This window comes from Setaria italica, chromosome IX (genome assembly GCF_000263155.2).
Source record: "Setaria italica strain Yugu1 chromosome IX, Setaria_italica_v2.0, whole genome shotgun sequence".
In the NCBI taxonomy this organism is placed as follows: domain Eukaryota; kingdom Viridiplantae; phylum Streptophyta; class Magnoliopsida; order Poales; family Poaceae; genus Setaria; species Setaria italica.
The window spans coordinates 44,496,084-44,513,332 of NC_028458.1; the positions used below are offsets into that span (position 1 = coordinate 44,496,084).

Sequence of the window (17,249 nt, forward strand, 5' to 3'; positions counted from 1 at the left end):
CTCAGGGTTATCCCTTGTGGCTATTTTCATAGGCACCGCAGGAGTCCACCGAGGAGGAAGCCCCGAAAAACTAGGGTATTGTTACGAGTCTCGCAATACCCTTAGAAGAAAACTTTAATGCTCATCTTCCACCTGAACCTGTTTATGTTTAATCCCTAGAATCTCTTTCTAACCTGCAATGTTAAGTTTATTTCAAACTACGTCCTGTAATAACTCGTACCTCATGTATGTATGTAAAAATGTAATATTTGTTGATGCTTTCCCATCGTGGAAACAATCCTGGTGTATGGCTATGAGACGCGACGTGGATCATTCAAGGAGTCCGAGGGACACTCGACGAACGACCGGACTTATACTATTTTAAGTGCGTTTCGGATAATTGCTGTTCCGACAGCGATCAGGCGCATTTAGACCAGTTTAAGTTGGGCGGTTCCGCCACAACTGCCAACCCCCTCTCCACAAAGTGTGCTAGCATAACCGTCTCGTTCGGATGCTCCTCGAACTGCCACGCGTTCGCAAAGGCAGGCCTCCACTCGAGTACCTCCTTTGGCTGCAGAAGTTTGGCGTTAACAAGCGCCTGAACAGCCGCCTCCTTCATCATGGAATTTTGCCACGTCACTCTAGGCGGTGGTGATGCAGTCTGATTCGTCGGACCCACCTTCGGTGCCGGCAACACCAGTTCCTTCCCTTCTTCGACTTCACCTTGCCCGCCGCTGGAGCCTTGCCCTGAGTCTTCTCGGGTTTCTTCCCCATCTTCTTGGTGCGCATAAGATGATCTCAGCCGCAGCAGGGGTAAGATAACCTCGGATCTCTCTCAAAGAGTTGCAATGGTGGCGGTGGTGCTAGACAATCGCGGCGGTGGAAAAGAGGAACGGAAAGGCAGGGGAAGAAGAAAAGCAGATCTGTTACGGTGGAGCGTAAACCTAACCGAAAGGGGGCCCTCCAGTTATATCTCCGCCACCTCCGGATTCCAAGCGTCAGTTACGCAACGGACAGGTTTTAGACAAGATTAATTGCCATAAACACCCAACGGCTACTCCTTTCAACGGGTTTTGACCACTTCAACGACAAAAATCGCCTAAGTGCTCGGGGGCTGCGGGTACCGTACCCGATGGTCAGAATTTTCTTTTTCAAGATTACCAAGAGTAAAACAGCCAAGAAGCAGGATGGACCCTAAGCCTAACTCTTCGACTCAACCTAAGGCTCGGGGGCTACTCCATATGGAGTGCGATTGTCATCGCACTACCATATAAAATTCTCGGAATAGAAGCAACTCAAAGGAACAAGAAGAGTACCTTCCAGCCACGCGATAGTACTCGAGCACTTTAGACACTGCAACGTCTACGAAGGACTACTCGGATAGTGCCCACAGTACTCGAGACTGTGGCGCACGACTACAAAGTACTCGAGGGCTTGTCGGGCATGCACCCCAGGCCCACGAGTAGACCTTGAACGGCCACTGAGGGACGTAATCGGACATGATCAAGACAAGGCGACAGGCGTATCCCACCCGGACTAGTTAAGTATGTATATGGAAACTACTCGGACCATACCGAGTAGAACTCTGTAATTGTACTCGACTAAGACTCGGACTTGTAACCCTGCCCTCCCGTGTATATAAGGGCGGGCAAGGACCCCCCTCAAATAGAACAACTCCAAGTGCATCTAAGGTCAACACAAACAAACACACAGGACGTAGTGTATTACGCGATCTAGCGGTCCAAACCTGTTTAAATCGTGTTCCTTGCGTCACCATTGACTCCTCGATTCTCGACAGCCCTTACCGCATAAAAGACCGCCCGGGGTACTCCCTAGACGGGTTGCCGGTCTAAAACACCGACAGTTGCCGAGTGTTGGGACGGAAGCACTCGGCAAAACATCAACGTTTGCCGAGTGTTCTTCCGTCTGGCACTCGGCAAAAGCGCTGTTACCGTGACAGTCCGTCAACGCCTTTTTGCCGAGTGTTTTGTTTTGCCGAGTGTTTTGTTTTGCCGAGTGTTTTTCGGCACTCGGCAAAGCGTTTGACGAGTGCCCGACGTTTGACACTCGGCAAATCCACTGTTTGCCGAGTGTAACACTCGGCAAACAGTGGATTTGCCGAGTGTTTTTGGGCCTTCGCCGAGTAGCTGGGGCACTCGGCAAACGTCATGTTTCCGGTAGTGATTGAACAATTGAGTGAGAGTGCAAGATACAAAATTTTGATTTAGTTATTGGTCCTTTAAAACAAATTTCCAATATAATGTATCTTAAAATTATTAGTCCATAAAGGAGCATAGATTGATTGATTAGTATGATACAAATTACGATGAGGATCCACAAGCTAATTGGTAGATAGCTAAATTTTAGCTGGTGGCTGGATCCAAAACAAACTAAATAATGCCCAGCTAAAGTTTTTCTACTAGAAAAAACAGTAACTAACTCCAACTAGCAGCTAATGGATTGATTGTGTGAATCCAATAAAACGGACCCTCAGTTCGAACTGCAAATTGCATGCATGGAGGGCAACGAACTAGCACTAGTGCTAACTTCTAGCTCAATAGGAGTAGCAAATTTGGCTTGGACATTCTTTTACTAGTAGGAGGTAATGCTGAACTCTCCAAGGTCTCCCATCTTTCATGCGTGAGGTCCTTCGGTCTTCTGCTCCGATGCAGTAATTTTATGTTTAGATTTGTCTTAAGTCAATTTTGTAAAAAGATTTGACTATATAAATAGTTAATGAAATACCAACTACCATAATATATATTTTTATATTTAAAATTTTTAGAAATATTGTTGGTAAAAAACAGTTGTGACTTAGGACAAATATATAAATATAGTTATATCTTTGGACGAATGAAGGAGTTTGAACAGTACTCCCTCTGCTCCAAATTGTAGGTCGTTTTGGTTTTTCTAGATTCATAAGTGTTTGTATGTATTTAGACATACATTATATCTTTAGGTGCATATAAATTATGCACTTATAAAAGTTAAAATGATCTACAATTTGGAATGGAAGGAGTACATGAAACGCCACACAAACTGCCAAACAAGATTTGACTCGACGGATAGTTGATAATAAGCTCTATCGCATTATTAGCTAGCTAGTCATACTCTCTCCACTCGTTTTTTAGTTGGTCCATACATTATTACCTAGTACTCCACTAGAGCTTATCAACACGCTGTAGCAATAGATAGTCCACCTAGGACTTATGACACAAGAATCTCGCTGCTGTTCTGTTGCTGAATAGTTGATGGCAGTCATAGCGGAAAACAAGCAAGAGCCAAGAGCAGCAGGTTTCACGTGGCACCGATTTCTCCCGCGCTCCAACATTATTGGCAGTTGGTTGCTGATTGTTTGGTAACCACACAGATATTATCTTTAGGCTTCGTCGGCACTTGCCTACAGATCGATATTCTCTTGATTCATTTCATTCACTTAACCGTGGGACAGATATTTGGTGTCAGAGTAGAGAGACGTTGGAAGACAAAAACTAACGTGGAAATGTTGTAGAGAGCGGATATCGACCCTTGTGACTACTCTTATAGGCCACTTCCGATGCAAATAATGTCGTCTACTGCTCTCCACCTCACGATCGATCTCACATAGACACTCTACATTACTGTAGAAATTCTATCCGCATGCATTAATTTCTTCCATATATATCTCAAATAGCCAAGCATTAAATTATTGGGAGGGATTGCGTATTATATTATTGGCCTGGGAGAGGGCGGTGATCAAACATTACTTTTTTTTAAGATAATGGAAGAAAAATTCAGCTTCAACCTCCTCAAAGAGAACAAATTAGTCCACAGATATTACAAATGATGGTCAAATGCCACCAACACCAAATAGTTGAATTTAACAAAATTTCCAACTCAAATACAAATTTCCAAATTAAAAGGCTATCCATATGAACTAAAGAAGTGTAGAGTCGTCATCTCCAATATACCGCAAGCTTAAGTCAAGTATTATTTGGCTTCGGTCCCTGCAATTGAGCCCAAAACCGAAGCCAATATATTCACTGAATAGAACCTACAAAAAAGTTATACTACCTCACAAGCAATTAGCGCCCTATTTATACCCCCACAAGCTAGAAGAATAAGTAATTAATTCCAGTTAATTCCAACTAGCAGCTCATGAATTGATTGTGTGAATCCAATAAAACGGACCCTAAGTTCAAACTGCAAACTGCATGCATGGACAGCTACGAACTAGTACTACTGCTAACCAGTAGCTCAATAGGAGTAGCAAATTTGGCTTAGACATTATTTTACTAGTAGGAGCTAATGCTGAACTCTTCAGGGTCTCCCATCCTTCATGCATATGTTCATGAATGAGGTCCTTCAGTCTCCTGCTCCAATACAGTTATATTATGTTTACATTTATCCTAAGTAAAAAAATTTTAACTTTAACTATATAAATTGTTAATGACATACCAACTATCATAATAATTTTTAGACATATTGTTGGTAAAAAAAATAAAAGTATGTGACTTAGAACAAATATAAATATAGCTATATTTTTTTATGGACAGCAAAATGCCACAAGAATGTCGCCTCGCCTGGCCACAAGAATGTCGCTCGCTGCTGTGCTTGTTGCTGATTAGTTGATGGCAGTCATAGCGCGGAAAACAAGCAAAAGTAGTAGGTTTCATGTGGCGCCGATCCTCCCGCGCCCCAGCATTATATTGGCAGGCTATTCCCAGCGGGAAGTTTCATCTTGCAGTTTTCAAGAGTGACATGCCACAAAAAGATTTAAATTGATGAATGAAACCAATTCCCCTGATGCAAAGTTTCATTTCACGATTTCATAAGCTACCTATACCATTTAATTGATAAGCATGTGATTGGATATGGTTAGATGAAATGAAACTCTCTAGCCTCAATGTCAATTTCATCAGGTTTCATAGTTTTGGAAACAGTGCATACACAGTTTTATCTAGATTAAACTTATTTCATCTCTCTCTTCATAATTATCCTGACATGTCATAACATATGTTGATGCACTGGTGGAAAACGTGGCATTAGTCCTGGTTGGTAGGGGTCAAAGATCCCAAAAATTCATCCATGATTAAATTTTCGAGACGAGGGGGTTCTTTAGTCCCAGTTGGAATACCAACTGCGACTAAAAAGGTTTAAAAAAAAGTGCCGCTCGGCCCGCTCTGTGCCGGGCCCTCACCCGCCAGCGCAGCGGCGGCGCCCCTCTGTCCGTGCTAGCCACCCGCGCTCGCCCGTGACGGCCACCTGCTCGCGCCGCCCGCCGGTCGCTCCGTCTGCCGCTCGCCCGGCCGCCGCTCCATCCACCGCTCTGTCCGGTCACTCGCCCGCCCGCTCACTCCATCCACTCCGTCCGCCGCTAGCCCGCCCACTCACTCCGTCCACCGCTCCAACCGGCCGCTCGCCCGCGCCGCTCACCACTTGCCTGCACCAGCCACCCGCTAGCGCTGCCCGCCCGCCCTCTGCCCGCCTCCACCCTCGCCCACCTCCACACGCGCCGGCCACCGCTCGCTCGCCCGCCCGCCACTAGCCCACCTGCCCGCCCGCGCCCGCCGCTAGCCCTGCCCTCGTCCCGTTGCCGCTTCTCACTGCCAGTGAGGAGCGAGCAGAGGGGGAAGGGGAGGGGCAGCGCGAGGATAAAGGAGGGAGGAGAGGGAGGCACGGTAGAGAGAGAGGAGGAGAGGGAGGCGCGGTGGAGGGAGAGAGGAGGGAGGAGGCGTGCGCGGTGGAGGGAGGAAGGCAGAGAAGAGGCGCTGCGCGATGGAGGGATAAGGCAGCGTGAGGATAAGTGAGGATAAGTCCCGGTTGGTATTTATAACCGGGACTAAAGCTCCCCTGCGGTGGCCTTTGGGCACATTTTTGATCCATTTTTGATCCGGGACTAAAGATACTTTAGTCACGGGTCCAATGTTAATCGGGACTAAAGGAGTTGAATGGAAGATCAGTTCTCTACTAGTAATGTGTTACTGTATTTAATGTGCATAAAAGCTCTATAAAATTTGGACTGGGATTAGCCTAAGTCCAAGATAAACATTGCTACAGCTATTTCTACGCACTGCTCACGTGGCACAAGGGGTGCTTCACTTGCCTACAGATATTCTCTTGATTCATTCACGGAGGAGGTGGGAACCGTGCGATAGATATTTGGTGCGGCAGAGAAGTGTAAGGAGATGACGAAGGGGCGTGAGCCCCACTCAGCGTGGAAAACCGTGTATCGGCTCTCGCCAAAACGTAGCTACAGTTGTTTCTCTCACTCCGTTTCTTTTTTCTCCATGAAAGACAAAAACTAACGTGAAAGTGTTGTAGAGAGAGGATGCCGACCGTTATGGCTGCTCTTATAGGCCACTTCCAATGCAAATAATAATGTCCTAGCGTAATGTTGGCTATACTCTCCACCTCACGATCTCATATACTCGAATAGTCGAGCATTATTGGGAGGAGGGAGTAGCCTATCATTGGGAGAGACGATCGTATCTCAAACATTAGTGTCCCCAGTTATACGTACTCTACAAGCAATTAGCACCCTATTTATACCCCCACAAGCAATTGGCACAACAACTCAACTTGATTATTGGCTTTCACTTGGAGTAAAAGAAACAGTGGCCATGCCTTTGCCTGTCCTGGAATGCATGCCTCAACAATGGAAACTGCAGCTCCCTGCCATCTTCTTTACGTTTCTTCTCCCTCTCCTCGCCCTCGCTCTTGCAACAAGAAGCTTCTTCTCCACCAAAGGCCGCCGCCTCCACCTGCCGCCCGGTCCACTGAGGCTGCCTATCCTGGGCAACCTGCATCAGATCATGAGCGCGCTGCCCCATCGGAGCCTCCGCGAGCTGGCGCGTCGCCACGGGCCGGTGATGCAACTGCGGCTGGGCACGGTGCCGACGGTGGTGGTGTCGTCGGCGGAGGCGGCGAGGGAGGTGCTGAAGACACACGACGCCGCGTGCTGCAACCGGCCGGACACGCCGGGGGCGCGGCGGTTGTCGTACGGCTACAAGGACGTGGCGTTCACGCCCTACAGCGATTGCTGGCGCGAGATGCGCAAGCTCATTGTTGTCGAGCTCCTCAACGCACGCCGCGTCCAGGCCACCTGGCCAGCCAGGGAAGCCGAGGTGGACAAACTCATCGGTCGCTTAACCAGCGGAGGACGGAGACCAGTGTACCTGGAGGATCACATCTTCACGCTCATGGACGGCATTGTCGGCACGGTGGCACTTGGGAGCATATACGGTTCAGAGCAGTTTGCACACAAGAAGCACTTCCACGATCTGTTCGATGAGGCCATGGCTGTAAAGAGCAGCTTCTCCGCCGAGGACTACTTCCCCAACGTCTTCGGTCGCCTTGTGGACCATCTCACCGGCCTCGTCTCCCGCCGTGAGAAGGTATTTTGGGAGCTCGATGCTTTCTTCGACAAGATTATCAGCATGCACCTCCACCCGTCCCGCTCCACACCGGACAACGGGCCCAGCTTCATCGACGTCCTTATTGGCCTCACCAAGGAGCACGAGGGCACTTTCAGTTGGTTCACTGGAGACCACATCAAGGGAATGTTATCGGTACTCAACGTCATGAACATATAAAATTTATAGTAGAAAAGAGGATTTATGGAGCTATATATTATTTCATTTATAACTGTTATGCATACCATCTTTCAGGATACGTTCATAGGTGGAGTTGACACGAACTCGGTCACGGTGGTCTGGGCAATGGCCGAGCTGATTCGAAACCCGGAGGTTCTTAAGAAGGCACAAGACGAGATCAGAGGAGCGGTGGGCAACAAAAAGAGGGTAGAGCCGGACGACTTGCCCAAACTCAAGTACCTTAAGATGGTGGTAAAGGAGACGCTACGGCTACACCCGGTGGTACCGCTTCTAGCTCCGAGGGAGACCATGCGGCACATCAAGATCTGCGGATACGATGTGCCTGCCAAGACAAGGATCTTTGTAAATGTTTGGGCAATTGGCAGGGACCCTGCAAGCTGGAGTAACTCCGAGGAATTTGACCCAGATAGATTTGAGGGGAATGGTGTCGACTTCAATGGGGCACATTTTGAGCTTCTGCCGTTCGGCGCCGGACGTAGGATGTGCCCTGGAGTGGCCATGGGGGTGGCGATAGTAGAGTTCGCGCTGGCCAACCTGCTCTACTGCTTTGAGTGGGAGCTCCCAGATGGTACGACGGCGGAGGATGTGAGCATGGAAGAGGCAGGAGGGCTCACCATCAACAAGAAGTTCCCCCTCGTGCTTGTGCCGACCAAGTACAAGTGGCAGAGATCATGAGTCATGACCAGCTTATATTACCAAGACCGCTTATGGATCCATGACCAAGTACAAGTAATATCTAAATAAGTCCGATCATTTATGAGATATATATGATGTTGGATCTCCAAAAGGATGTGGTAATCTATTGCAGCAACCATCTAAAAACAAAACAAAAATGTATAGCCTGCTACTTTACTTGTATATATTTATATACTTTTTCACATCTGAATATGTTGTATCCAAGCCCTCATTTGAAACTGTAGTTCACCATAGTTTTCAGAGCAGTTTGATTCATGACAATCGTACACATACTATCATAATATGCAATTTTTATATTTAAAATAAATAATTTTTAGAGCTATTATCGATCAAAAATAAAAGTGTATGACTTAGGACAAACATAGACATAGCTATAAACATAGCTATGCTCTTACATGGATGGAGCATACCAAAATACCACGCAAACTGCCAAACAAGGTTTGACTTAGAAGGGAGTAGTTGATGAGCTCTACTAGCTAATTTTCTTTTTGCGAATCGCACACTACACGCAGATGCTCACATACACATACATATACTCATCCCTACGAACACACGCACGCAATCCTACCCCTATGAGCACCTTTGAAAGACTGAGCTGGCAAATCTTCAAGATTGACGAAGTCATCACTGATACCTCCCTATCGACGGGTCGGCGTCAGTTGCCATCTGCTGGAGCTTGCTACATCATTTTGACAATACAGCGTGTAATCTCAGGTAAGGCCGAGTCGCGGGCGCAGGTGCTGCTCGAGCATGACGGTCTTTTTCTGTTTCTTATATGTGTACAGAAAACATCAAGGATATGGACCCACCTGTCCGTGTGGTAAATAATAATTAAGCCCCACATGTCAACAAGATTAAATTGGACCAAACCAAAAAAAAGTGGGCAGAAGCAATCCTCACTTTATAGATTGGTAAGATATATATAGTGAGAGTATACTCCGTGGCCGGCCATAGAATAGTTTATTCTATAGCTACGCTATCTAACCAACCACCCATCACAACTGCTATACAGCAAATCGATTATGGTACGACCATAACTGATTCCTCGAACATCGTGACTCTAAATCACCCTTTCTTTCTAAGCGAACACCTCCCTGAATCATCATTGACAAGTCACAAAGAACCTAGTTTATGTGAAGTAGAAGAATGCATGGATCGGAGCTGGCGGAAATGAGAGGCATCAGGAAAAAAATTAGCACTTTGCATTGACCTCATTCCTGACTCTGCTTAGAATGTCGCGGGGAGACGGTCCAGATGCTAGGCTCGCAGCACTGACTGACCAAAGTTGGTATTACGGATCTAGTAGATAAGCTGAGTCTCAGGATGTTACCATCCGCAGCTGGCGCACTGATCAAGATGGCAGGTGGCAGGAGGGCGGCAGGAGGTCTTTTGCTGCTTCCACATCGACATTTTTCAGTTTCACCGATCTGGCCTGACGTGTGGGCCTGCACACCTAGGCCCAATCCAATTAAAACCAACCCCCGGTTTCACCGCCCACACCCATCAACATTTCTGTATTAGCAAAATATACAAAAAAAAGTGAAAAAGAAATGCCTGATAGATCTTGTCCAACCCAAGCCACTCCGGGAAACAGTAAAGTTGACGAGTGTTTTCTACAGCCACGACCAACCACTGTACAGTTTCAGATGAAGGCTTTCCAGGTTCTTTCTCTTCCATTCATCGTTCGTTGGTTGTTATACTTTAGCTTATCATTGTAACATTGCAATGAAATATTGTAGGTCCAGGTGAAAGCAGCAAGGAAGCAACAAGAGGAGATGGCAGCGAGGATGCAGCAGATAGTTCAGCACAGGTTAGAGGTCGAGCGGTAGAGGATGGAGGAAGAAAAATCAGATGAGGATGGACCAGATGTTCTAGTACAAGCAGAATTTTGCTTCGAGCATGGGTCAATCTTTGCCACCACCACCGATGTTGTTCCCTCCACCTCAGCCACCCACAACTACTCCTGTGAGTCACTTGACACATTGTGCTTAAGATTGAATACTTTAATTTTGACAACTACAGATGTTAGCTCAGAATGTCCTATCCTATGTGTAGAATCAATCGGCGGCTTTGAATAATGAAGACCAAGATTTGTCTCAGTGGTCTCCTTGGCCTCCACAGATTTAGACTTTGCATTTGTGACTTGAACTTGGATGAAACTTAGTTGTGACTTGAACTTGAATTTATGGCTTGTTTCATGCTTACTTTGGATTATGTCTGTGATGTTTATGAATAATGCTTGTAATGGTGGTTGTGAATTATGCTTGTGATTGTTTCTTATAAATGCCTGTGATGATGTGTATTGTGAATTGAGAGGGGTCCGTTATACGTGACAAAATGGGTAAAAAGGGGTACTGTCCACTTTGCCGAGTGTTACACTCGGCAAAGAGGGGCTTTGCCAAGTGTTTTGGCTTTAACACTCGAGAAACGTTAATTTTTTTACCGAGTGCCTCAAGGTCGGCACTCAGCAAATTTTAATTTTTTGCCGAGTGTGTGCCGTCTGACACTCGACAAACTTGTCGTTAACCTGGACGCCGTCACCGCCATTGTCGCCGAGTGTTTATCTTCGCCGAGTGTCTTTTTGGCCTTCGGCAAACCTTTTGCCGAGTGCGCGATGTTTGACACTCGGCAAAGACCTGTTTGCCGACGCAAAATTTGCCGTGTGCTAAATGCTGAGTGTTACACTCGGCAAACTCTTTGCTGAGTGTTTTTAGACCTTCGCCGAGTGCCCCTGGCACTCAGCATGTTCTCTGTTTCCCGTAGTGAGCCAGTATATGGTATAAACGATACATTTTGAGGAATGTTGGTGAACGTTGTACATTTCAATATATAGTTTCAGGCATAGTAAATAAGATTGTGATTCTTGCTATCATATCATGCATCTTGACCTAGCAGAGTCAAGTTATCGAGATTGATTTGCAATGTATTAGCACGGAATTAAGTTATTAGGTATTAGAAAAGAGGGAGATTGGAAAATTGAACTCAAAACATAATGAAACTATATATTGAATGCATCCATATAATGCCTCACCTACTTAAAATAAATACATAACATTTGTCTTGCAACTGAAACTTAACAATTTGACATGTTTCCCTTCTGACCAATATATACCAAGCCATCACTCTTTCTTCCTAAGCAAACTCCGCATCGAACCAGCAGTCACAAGTCACAAGGAACTTCGGCTCCATGCCTAAGGGTAGGTTTGTTCCAGTTTCTATGAAGTAGAAGATGGCGGAAATGAGAGGCAACAGGAAACAAGTTACCATTCCACTCTGCACCTAGAATGCCCTGAACAGTCTCTTTGGGCGTGATTGGTTTGCTGTTGAGCCCAGCCTGGTTCGTACCAGAGAGCCAGGCTAAATAGATGTGATGAAGGGGGCTACGAACAGAAATTATTTGGTTGCCCGCATGAGATAAACTCTTAAAATTACATAGTACAGTGATGTTTATTTTGTTTGAGTTTATTTTAATATCTCTTATTTTGAGATCTTTGAAAAATATTAATATTACTTAATATAAGTTAATCATTCGCTTAGCATTATCATTAGTGGGAGATCACTTGCACCCGCCTAGCCAGGCACGCGGAAACGAACTTCGTCTGTGTTTACTGGGAGCCGAGCTTGATGGTACCTTTTGCATGCGCCGGACCAGGCTGAGATGAGTCTGCAGCCAACTAAACTAGCACAGACTGCATCCCAGCAGCCTGGCTCAGCCTTGGCACAGGCAACCAATCAGCCCCTTCGCTCTCTGGGCCGATATACTTGATGTTGGGCTTGAGCTTCCTTCGGCTCCTCTTGGGCTTGAGTTGATTTGCAACAGCTTCTGGTGTAGCGTGGCGGCATCAGGTTGAGATTTTTGTAGTAGTCGTCGTCATCAAAGCAGGTAGCATATATGTTAACAGTTTTGTTGCTTGCATCATGTATACCTTAGAGAAATCGAATAACATGAGTGTTGATGTCGTGGTGTCCTCGATCAGTTCTAGCTTTCATGTCCTTCCGGGAAAGTGTCAGTGTAAAAAGGACATGCATGGACCTTTCATTAACCATTCGCATCCGCTGCCAATGTTTCTGCAAACAAAACCCTCCATTTGTGTTGCGAGCGTAGACATGCTTGTTAACTCGTTTACACTTCGCCTTCTTCATCGGCTTCTTCCTATTCAAGCCATCTATCATGTATAAAGATAGATAGGCTGTTGGTTGTTGGGCTTCAAGACTTACAAACGTTTGAGCTCTACATCTAATTCCCCTAAAATTGTATCCCAATCTGTGATCTGTACTGAAGTTATCCATAACCATTATTGGTGATTTAGCTTGGCCGTCTAGGACACTTGCACCAGGAGCATTTCCTCTAGCGTACTGCATGCACGTCATGACATAGTCACTGACATATGGGCCTGCGCACCACCCCAGTCCCATTACACCAGCCCCGGTTTCACCACCCATCAACATTGCTATACGTGTAAAATATACAACAAAAGTAAAAAAAGAAATTCCTCGTAGATTTAATCAACCGAGGCCACTACATAGTGTACCCCACGCATTTTGAGGATTGTTGGTGAACGCTGTATGTTTTAAGTTCAATTTAGCAATATCCCTCTTTTTTAATATCTAATTACTTTTTTCCATGCTAATATATTGCAAATCAATTTTGATAGCTTGACTCTGATAGGGCAAGATGCATGATAGCAAAAATCACAATCTCATTTACCATGGACAGAAACTACATATTGAATGCATACATATAATGCCTGAACTCACCTACTGAAAAGTAATACGTGACAATTGTCTTAACTGAAAAGTAATAGATTGACATGCATGATTTCTTTTGCCCAATATATAGATACCAAGCCACCCTTTCTTTCTAAGCGAACACCACACTGAATCATCACTGACAAGTCACAAAGAACTTAGTTTCTGTGAAGTAGAAGACTGCATAGATCGGAGCTGGCGGAAATGAGAGGCATCAGGAAACAAATTAGCACTTTTAGCTCCTGCCAGGCTCGAAGCACTGACTAATAAAGTTGGTATTACGGATCTACTCCCTCCGTTCCGAATTGTATATCATTTTGACTTTTATATATTCATAGATACATAACAATGCATCCATACAATGCCTCACCTACTGAAAATAAATACATAACAATTGTCTTGCAACTGAAACGTAACAATTTGGCATGTTTCTTTTCTGACCAATATATACCAAGCCACCATTTCTTCCTAAGCAAACACCGCATCGAACCAGCGCTCACAAGTCACAAATTAAAGAACTTGGGCTGCATGCTGAAGCTGGCCTACCAATTTAATGTCTGGGGGTAGATTTCTTCCAATTTCTGTGAAGTAGAAGAATGCATGGATAGGAGGTGACGGAAATGAGAGGCATCAGGAAACGAATTAGCACAGGGTGTTGGCCTCCGCTCTCTGCCAAGAATGTCCACTGCCTAGAATGTCCAGACTGACAAACCCTTTCTCTTTGGGCTGATATGCTTCATGTTGGGCTTGCGCTTCCTTCGGCTCCTCTCGAGCTTGAGTTGATTTGCATCAGCTTCTGGTGAAGTGGCAGCATCAGGTTGAGATGTAGTAACAGTCGTCACAGCAGGTAGCATGTTAGCAGTTTTGCTGCTTGCATGATACCTTAGCAAAGTGTCAGTGTAAAAGGACATGGACATCTCATTAACCCACTGCTGGGGAATACACCTTCAGTACCGGGTTGAAACCTCCCTTTAGCACCGGTATGCAACCGATATTGCTATTTCGGTAGTACCGGATCAAATAACTGGTACTAAAGGGGTGGTACTAAAGGCATCCCTTTAGTACCGGTTGTTTATACCACTGCTTCAGCTTCTAAAAGCGCCTACTTCTCCAAGAATCATAAGCGCCCACTTCTCCAAGAATCACAATCACAAATTCCTTGCGAGCACACGAATTTCACAAGAATCAAAAAAATTCACAATCACATGAATCACAGTAAGAATCACAATCATAAATTTCACAAGAATCACAGCACAAATCACAAGAATACATTTCAGAAGAATCACTATCACATAATTCACAAGAATCACATAAAGAATTAAAACCATAGAGTTCACAGGAGAGCTTCGCCTGTGCCATCGGGCCTCCCACTGCGCTTCCAGGGGTTGGCCAGGGAGGCCCCCTGCGCCTGCGGTGGCCGGCAGCCAGTGTCCCCAGGGGCCGGCGGCCAGGGAGATCCCCGGCGCCCATGGTGGCCGGCGGTCGGGGAAGCCCCCTGCACCTGCGGTAGTGAGAGAGGAGAGGGAGGAGGCTGTGTTGGCAGTGAGAGAGGAGAGGGAGGAGGCTGTGTGGAGGGAGGAGTGGCCGGTGGGGAGATAAGTTTGGTGGTGTGGGTGGGGAGATAAAGGATAAGACCGAGTGGGTAGGGAGATAAGGGAGAGAGATAGAGGATTCGGAGAGAGCTTTTAATATTGAGTGGAGATTTCACCCGTAACTAAAGATCCTCAAGCACATTAGTACCAGTTGGAGGCTCCAACCGGTACTAATTGGTAACCTTTAGTAATGGATGAAGTCTCTACCTAGTACTAAAGGGGGCTCCTCGTCGACTAACCGCTAGACCCAGTACTAATGCTCACATTAGTATCGGGTTAAAAACCAACCGGAGTTTTCCATTAGTGACCGATCGCATCAGCTCAGCTCAGCAAGACAAAACCTCCATTTGAGTGTGGACATGACTATTAAGAACAATTTTTTTGGAACGAAATTATATTAAGAACAATTGTGCCTCGTGATGTTAACTCGTTTACAGTACTCATATTGTGGCATGGCTCATCTCATGCTTGCCGTCGAATGCATTGTCAAATCTGAAGCTCCATTTCCGTTTCTGTAGTAGCACTGGAGCAAGCCAATCTAGGCTGATGGTGGGTTGGTTTCATGAACGATTGAACGAATGCTTATGGTCTTATGGAGGGTCCTAATTTAGAGGAAACAAATTATCACTCTCGGCCACTTTCACTCTCTGCCTAGAATAAATGTCCTGGACTGACAGTCATAGGCATCCTTAAGCTTGTCCCTTGGATGCAGTGTCCAAATCTACACCATCGCTGCAGTCTGGTGCACCCATCACGTCGAAAGGAGGCGGGCATTTTTTATAGGGTTCGAGCATGGATAAACAGAGTATGAGATACAAGATCGCCGCCGGACTTGCCAATCAACTCGGGTGGCGCCAGATTTTCCTTCTTAACCAAGACGATCTCACATCTTTCCACTCGCGTGTAGTTCAAAACTCAGGAAGCTCGCAAAGGTCAACCTCCATATAAGAATTATATAAATCCAACTGTAGAATATTGGAACTGCTCCCATGATTACCAATAACTAACCCCAATAAATCAATAGAAAAAAAATATCAATCATAAAAATCCTAGATCATAGGAGCGATTTGTTTCTTATTGAACTTCCTCAAGAACAGTTCAAAAGATGTGATTTCCAGTGCATTTGGTGCGCACGTTCACTGAGTACCACCGTATCAGATAGGGGTAACTAAAGATGCTACGTTCAAAACCCGACCGGTTCCACCCAATGTCTGGTACAAGGACATCCACACACTCAGAACAAGGGGATGCATCATTTCTTCTGCTGCTTCGACACGTTCAGCTGCTGGAGGTTGAGCAGCAGGTCATTGGAGTCCAGGAAGACCTTGTTGGCTGAGGCTGCAATCGTGTGCGAGATCTCCCTCGCGGCTTCAATCTGCCTCAGGGCAAGGAAAGCAGGGTTGTTTGCAATGGCCTGGCCAATCAGCTCTGCAGACTTAGCCTCTCCCTGTTCACAGCAGAGACCACCAAAAGCAGATTGTGTTTTAGAGCAAGGCTCAGCTCACAAAATGAATATAAGTTTAGATGATGTATAAATCTTAGACATCATGCAGCAAAAACTATCAATATAAGAGGCATCTTCCTCTACTCATCTTCCTCATACTTTACTCCAATCTTTTGCAGGTTTAGGTGCCATGCTTAATCAAGAATTGGTTTCTTACCTGAGCCCTGATAATTGCACTTCTCTTATCTTGCTCAGCTTTCTCGACAATGAACTTTGCACGCTCAGCTTCCTGTGCAGCAACTTGTTTGGCTTCAATTGCATGAGTAAACTCCTTCCCAAAGCTCAGGCTTGTAATGGAGACATCATCAAGAGCAATGCTAAAGTTTCTGGCCCTCTCGGTCAGTATCTTCCTAATCTCCCTACTAACAGTCTGAAATTGGAAGGAGAACAGAGTAAACAATGGTGCTCTGAAGTATAAGCTTTTTACCAATATAGAAAAGCAATATACAGAAGATATGTGTAGATCATATCATCTTACTTCTCTCTGTGTGATCAACTGGCTAGCATTGTATTGAGCTACAACAGCTTTCAGTGTTTCATGAATGATAGAAGGCAGAACTCTCTCGTTGAAGTTCTCCCCCAAAGTCCTGTAGATATGGGGTAGCCTCTCTGGCATAGGCCTTGTGAGGACACGAAGACCAATTTTCACCTGCCAAATAAAGTACAGAATAGATATATCAAAATATGAAATGAGTCACATGATTAAGGAAAAGGTCCATTTTACTCCCCTCACCTATTCACTTTGTCCGCTTAACCCCCCGAACAAAATTTAGGCTCAATTTACTCCCCTGAACTATTTCATTTGGTCCAATCTACCTCCTAATTAGATTTCTCTTTTTTGTTTCTCTATGAGTTGAACTTTGAGTTCAAATTTTGTTTGAGCGGATATAAAACATGATGCCTTATGTAAAAACAATTATACTAAGAATTTTTCATGGTCATTTTCATAGGTTAGGAATATTTAATACAAAACTGATCTAGATATACAAAACTGTATGAAAATAATCATGAAAAATCCCTAAAAGTACTTTCTAACGTAAGTGTCAAGCTCTAAGTCAAGTGACCAAATCTGAAATTTAAACTCAACTTGTGTATGAAGAAATAAAAAAGAGATTATTCATCAGAGATATGGGT

At 45.2% G+C, this 17,249-nt stretch overlaps 2 protein-coding genes across 2 annotated transcripts in view; one reads left to right on the plus strand and one right to left on the minus strand.

The window, feature by feature from the left end:
• The first annotated feature begins 6,513 nt into the window (after positions 1-6,513).
• Positions 6,514-8,525, plus strand: LOC101769877 (4-hydroxyphenylacetaldehyde oxime monooxygenase). Its single transcript, XM_004984176.4, has 2 exons — positions 6,514-7,529; positions 7,629-8,525. Exons 1-2 carry the CDS (start codon positions 6,582-6,584, stop codon positions 8,247-8,249), a joined length of 1,569 nt encoding a protein of 522 aa, XP_004984233.1. The 5' UTR covers positions 6,514-6,581; the 3' UTR covers positions 8,250-8,525.
• A 7,042-nt stretch (positions 8,526-15,567) lies between these two features.
• LOC101770280 (prohibitin-2, mitochondrial) overlaps positions 15,568-17,249 on the minus strand; it is a 5,216-nt gene continuing 3,534 nt past the window's right edge. The window contains exons 3-5 of the mRNA XM_004984177.3: positions 16,594-16,764; positions 16,273-16,485; positions 15,568-16,058 (exon numbers count right to left, since the gene is read on the minus strand). Coding sequence (XP_004984234.1) covers positions 15,864-16,058; positions 16,273-16,485; positions 16,594-16,764 — 579 coding nt within the window. The 3' untranslated portion in view covers positions 15,568-15,863. The remainder of the gene's footprint in view (positions 16,059-16,272; positions 16,486-16,593; positions 16,765-17,249) is intronic.

Excerpts from the sequence above, each read along its gene's own strand:
- LOC101769877 (XM_004984176.4), top strand. The coding sequence starts at position 6,582 with ATGCCTTTGCCTGTCCTGGAATGCATGCCTCAACAATGGAAACTGCAG. Across the intron at positions 7,530-7,628 it reads ACATCAAGGGAATGTTATCG|GATACGTTCATAGGTGGAGT; the intron begins GTACTCAACGTC and ends ACCATCTTTCAG.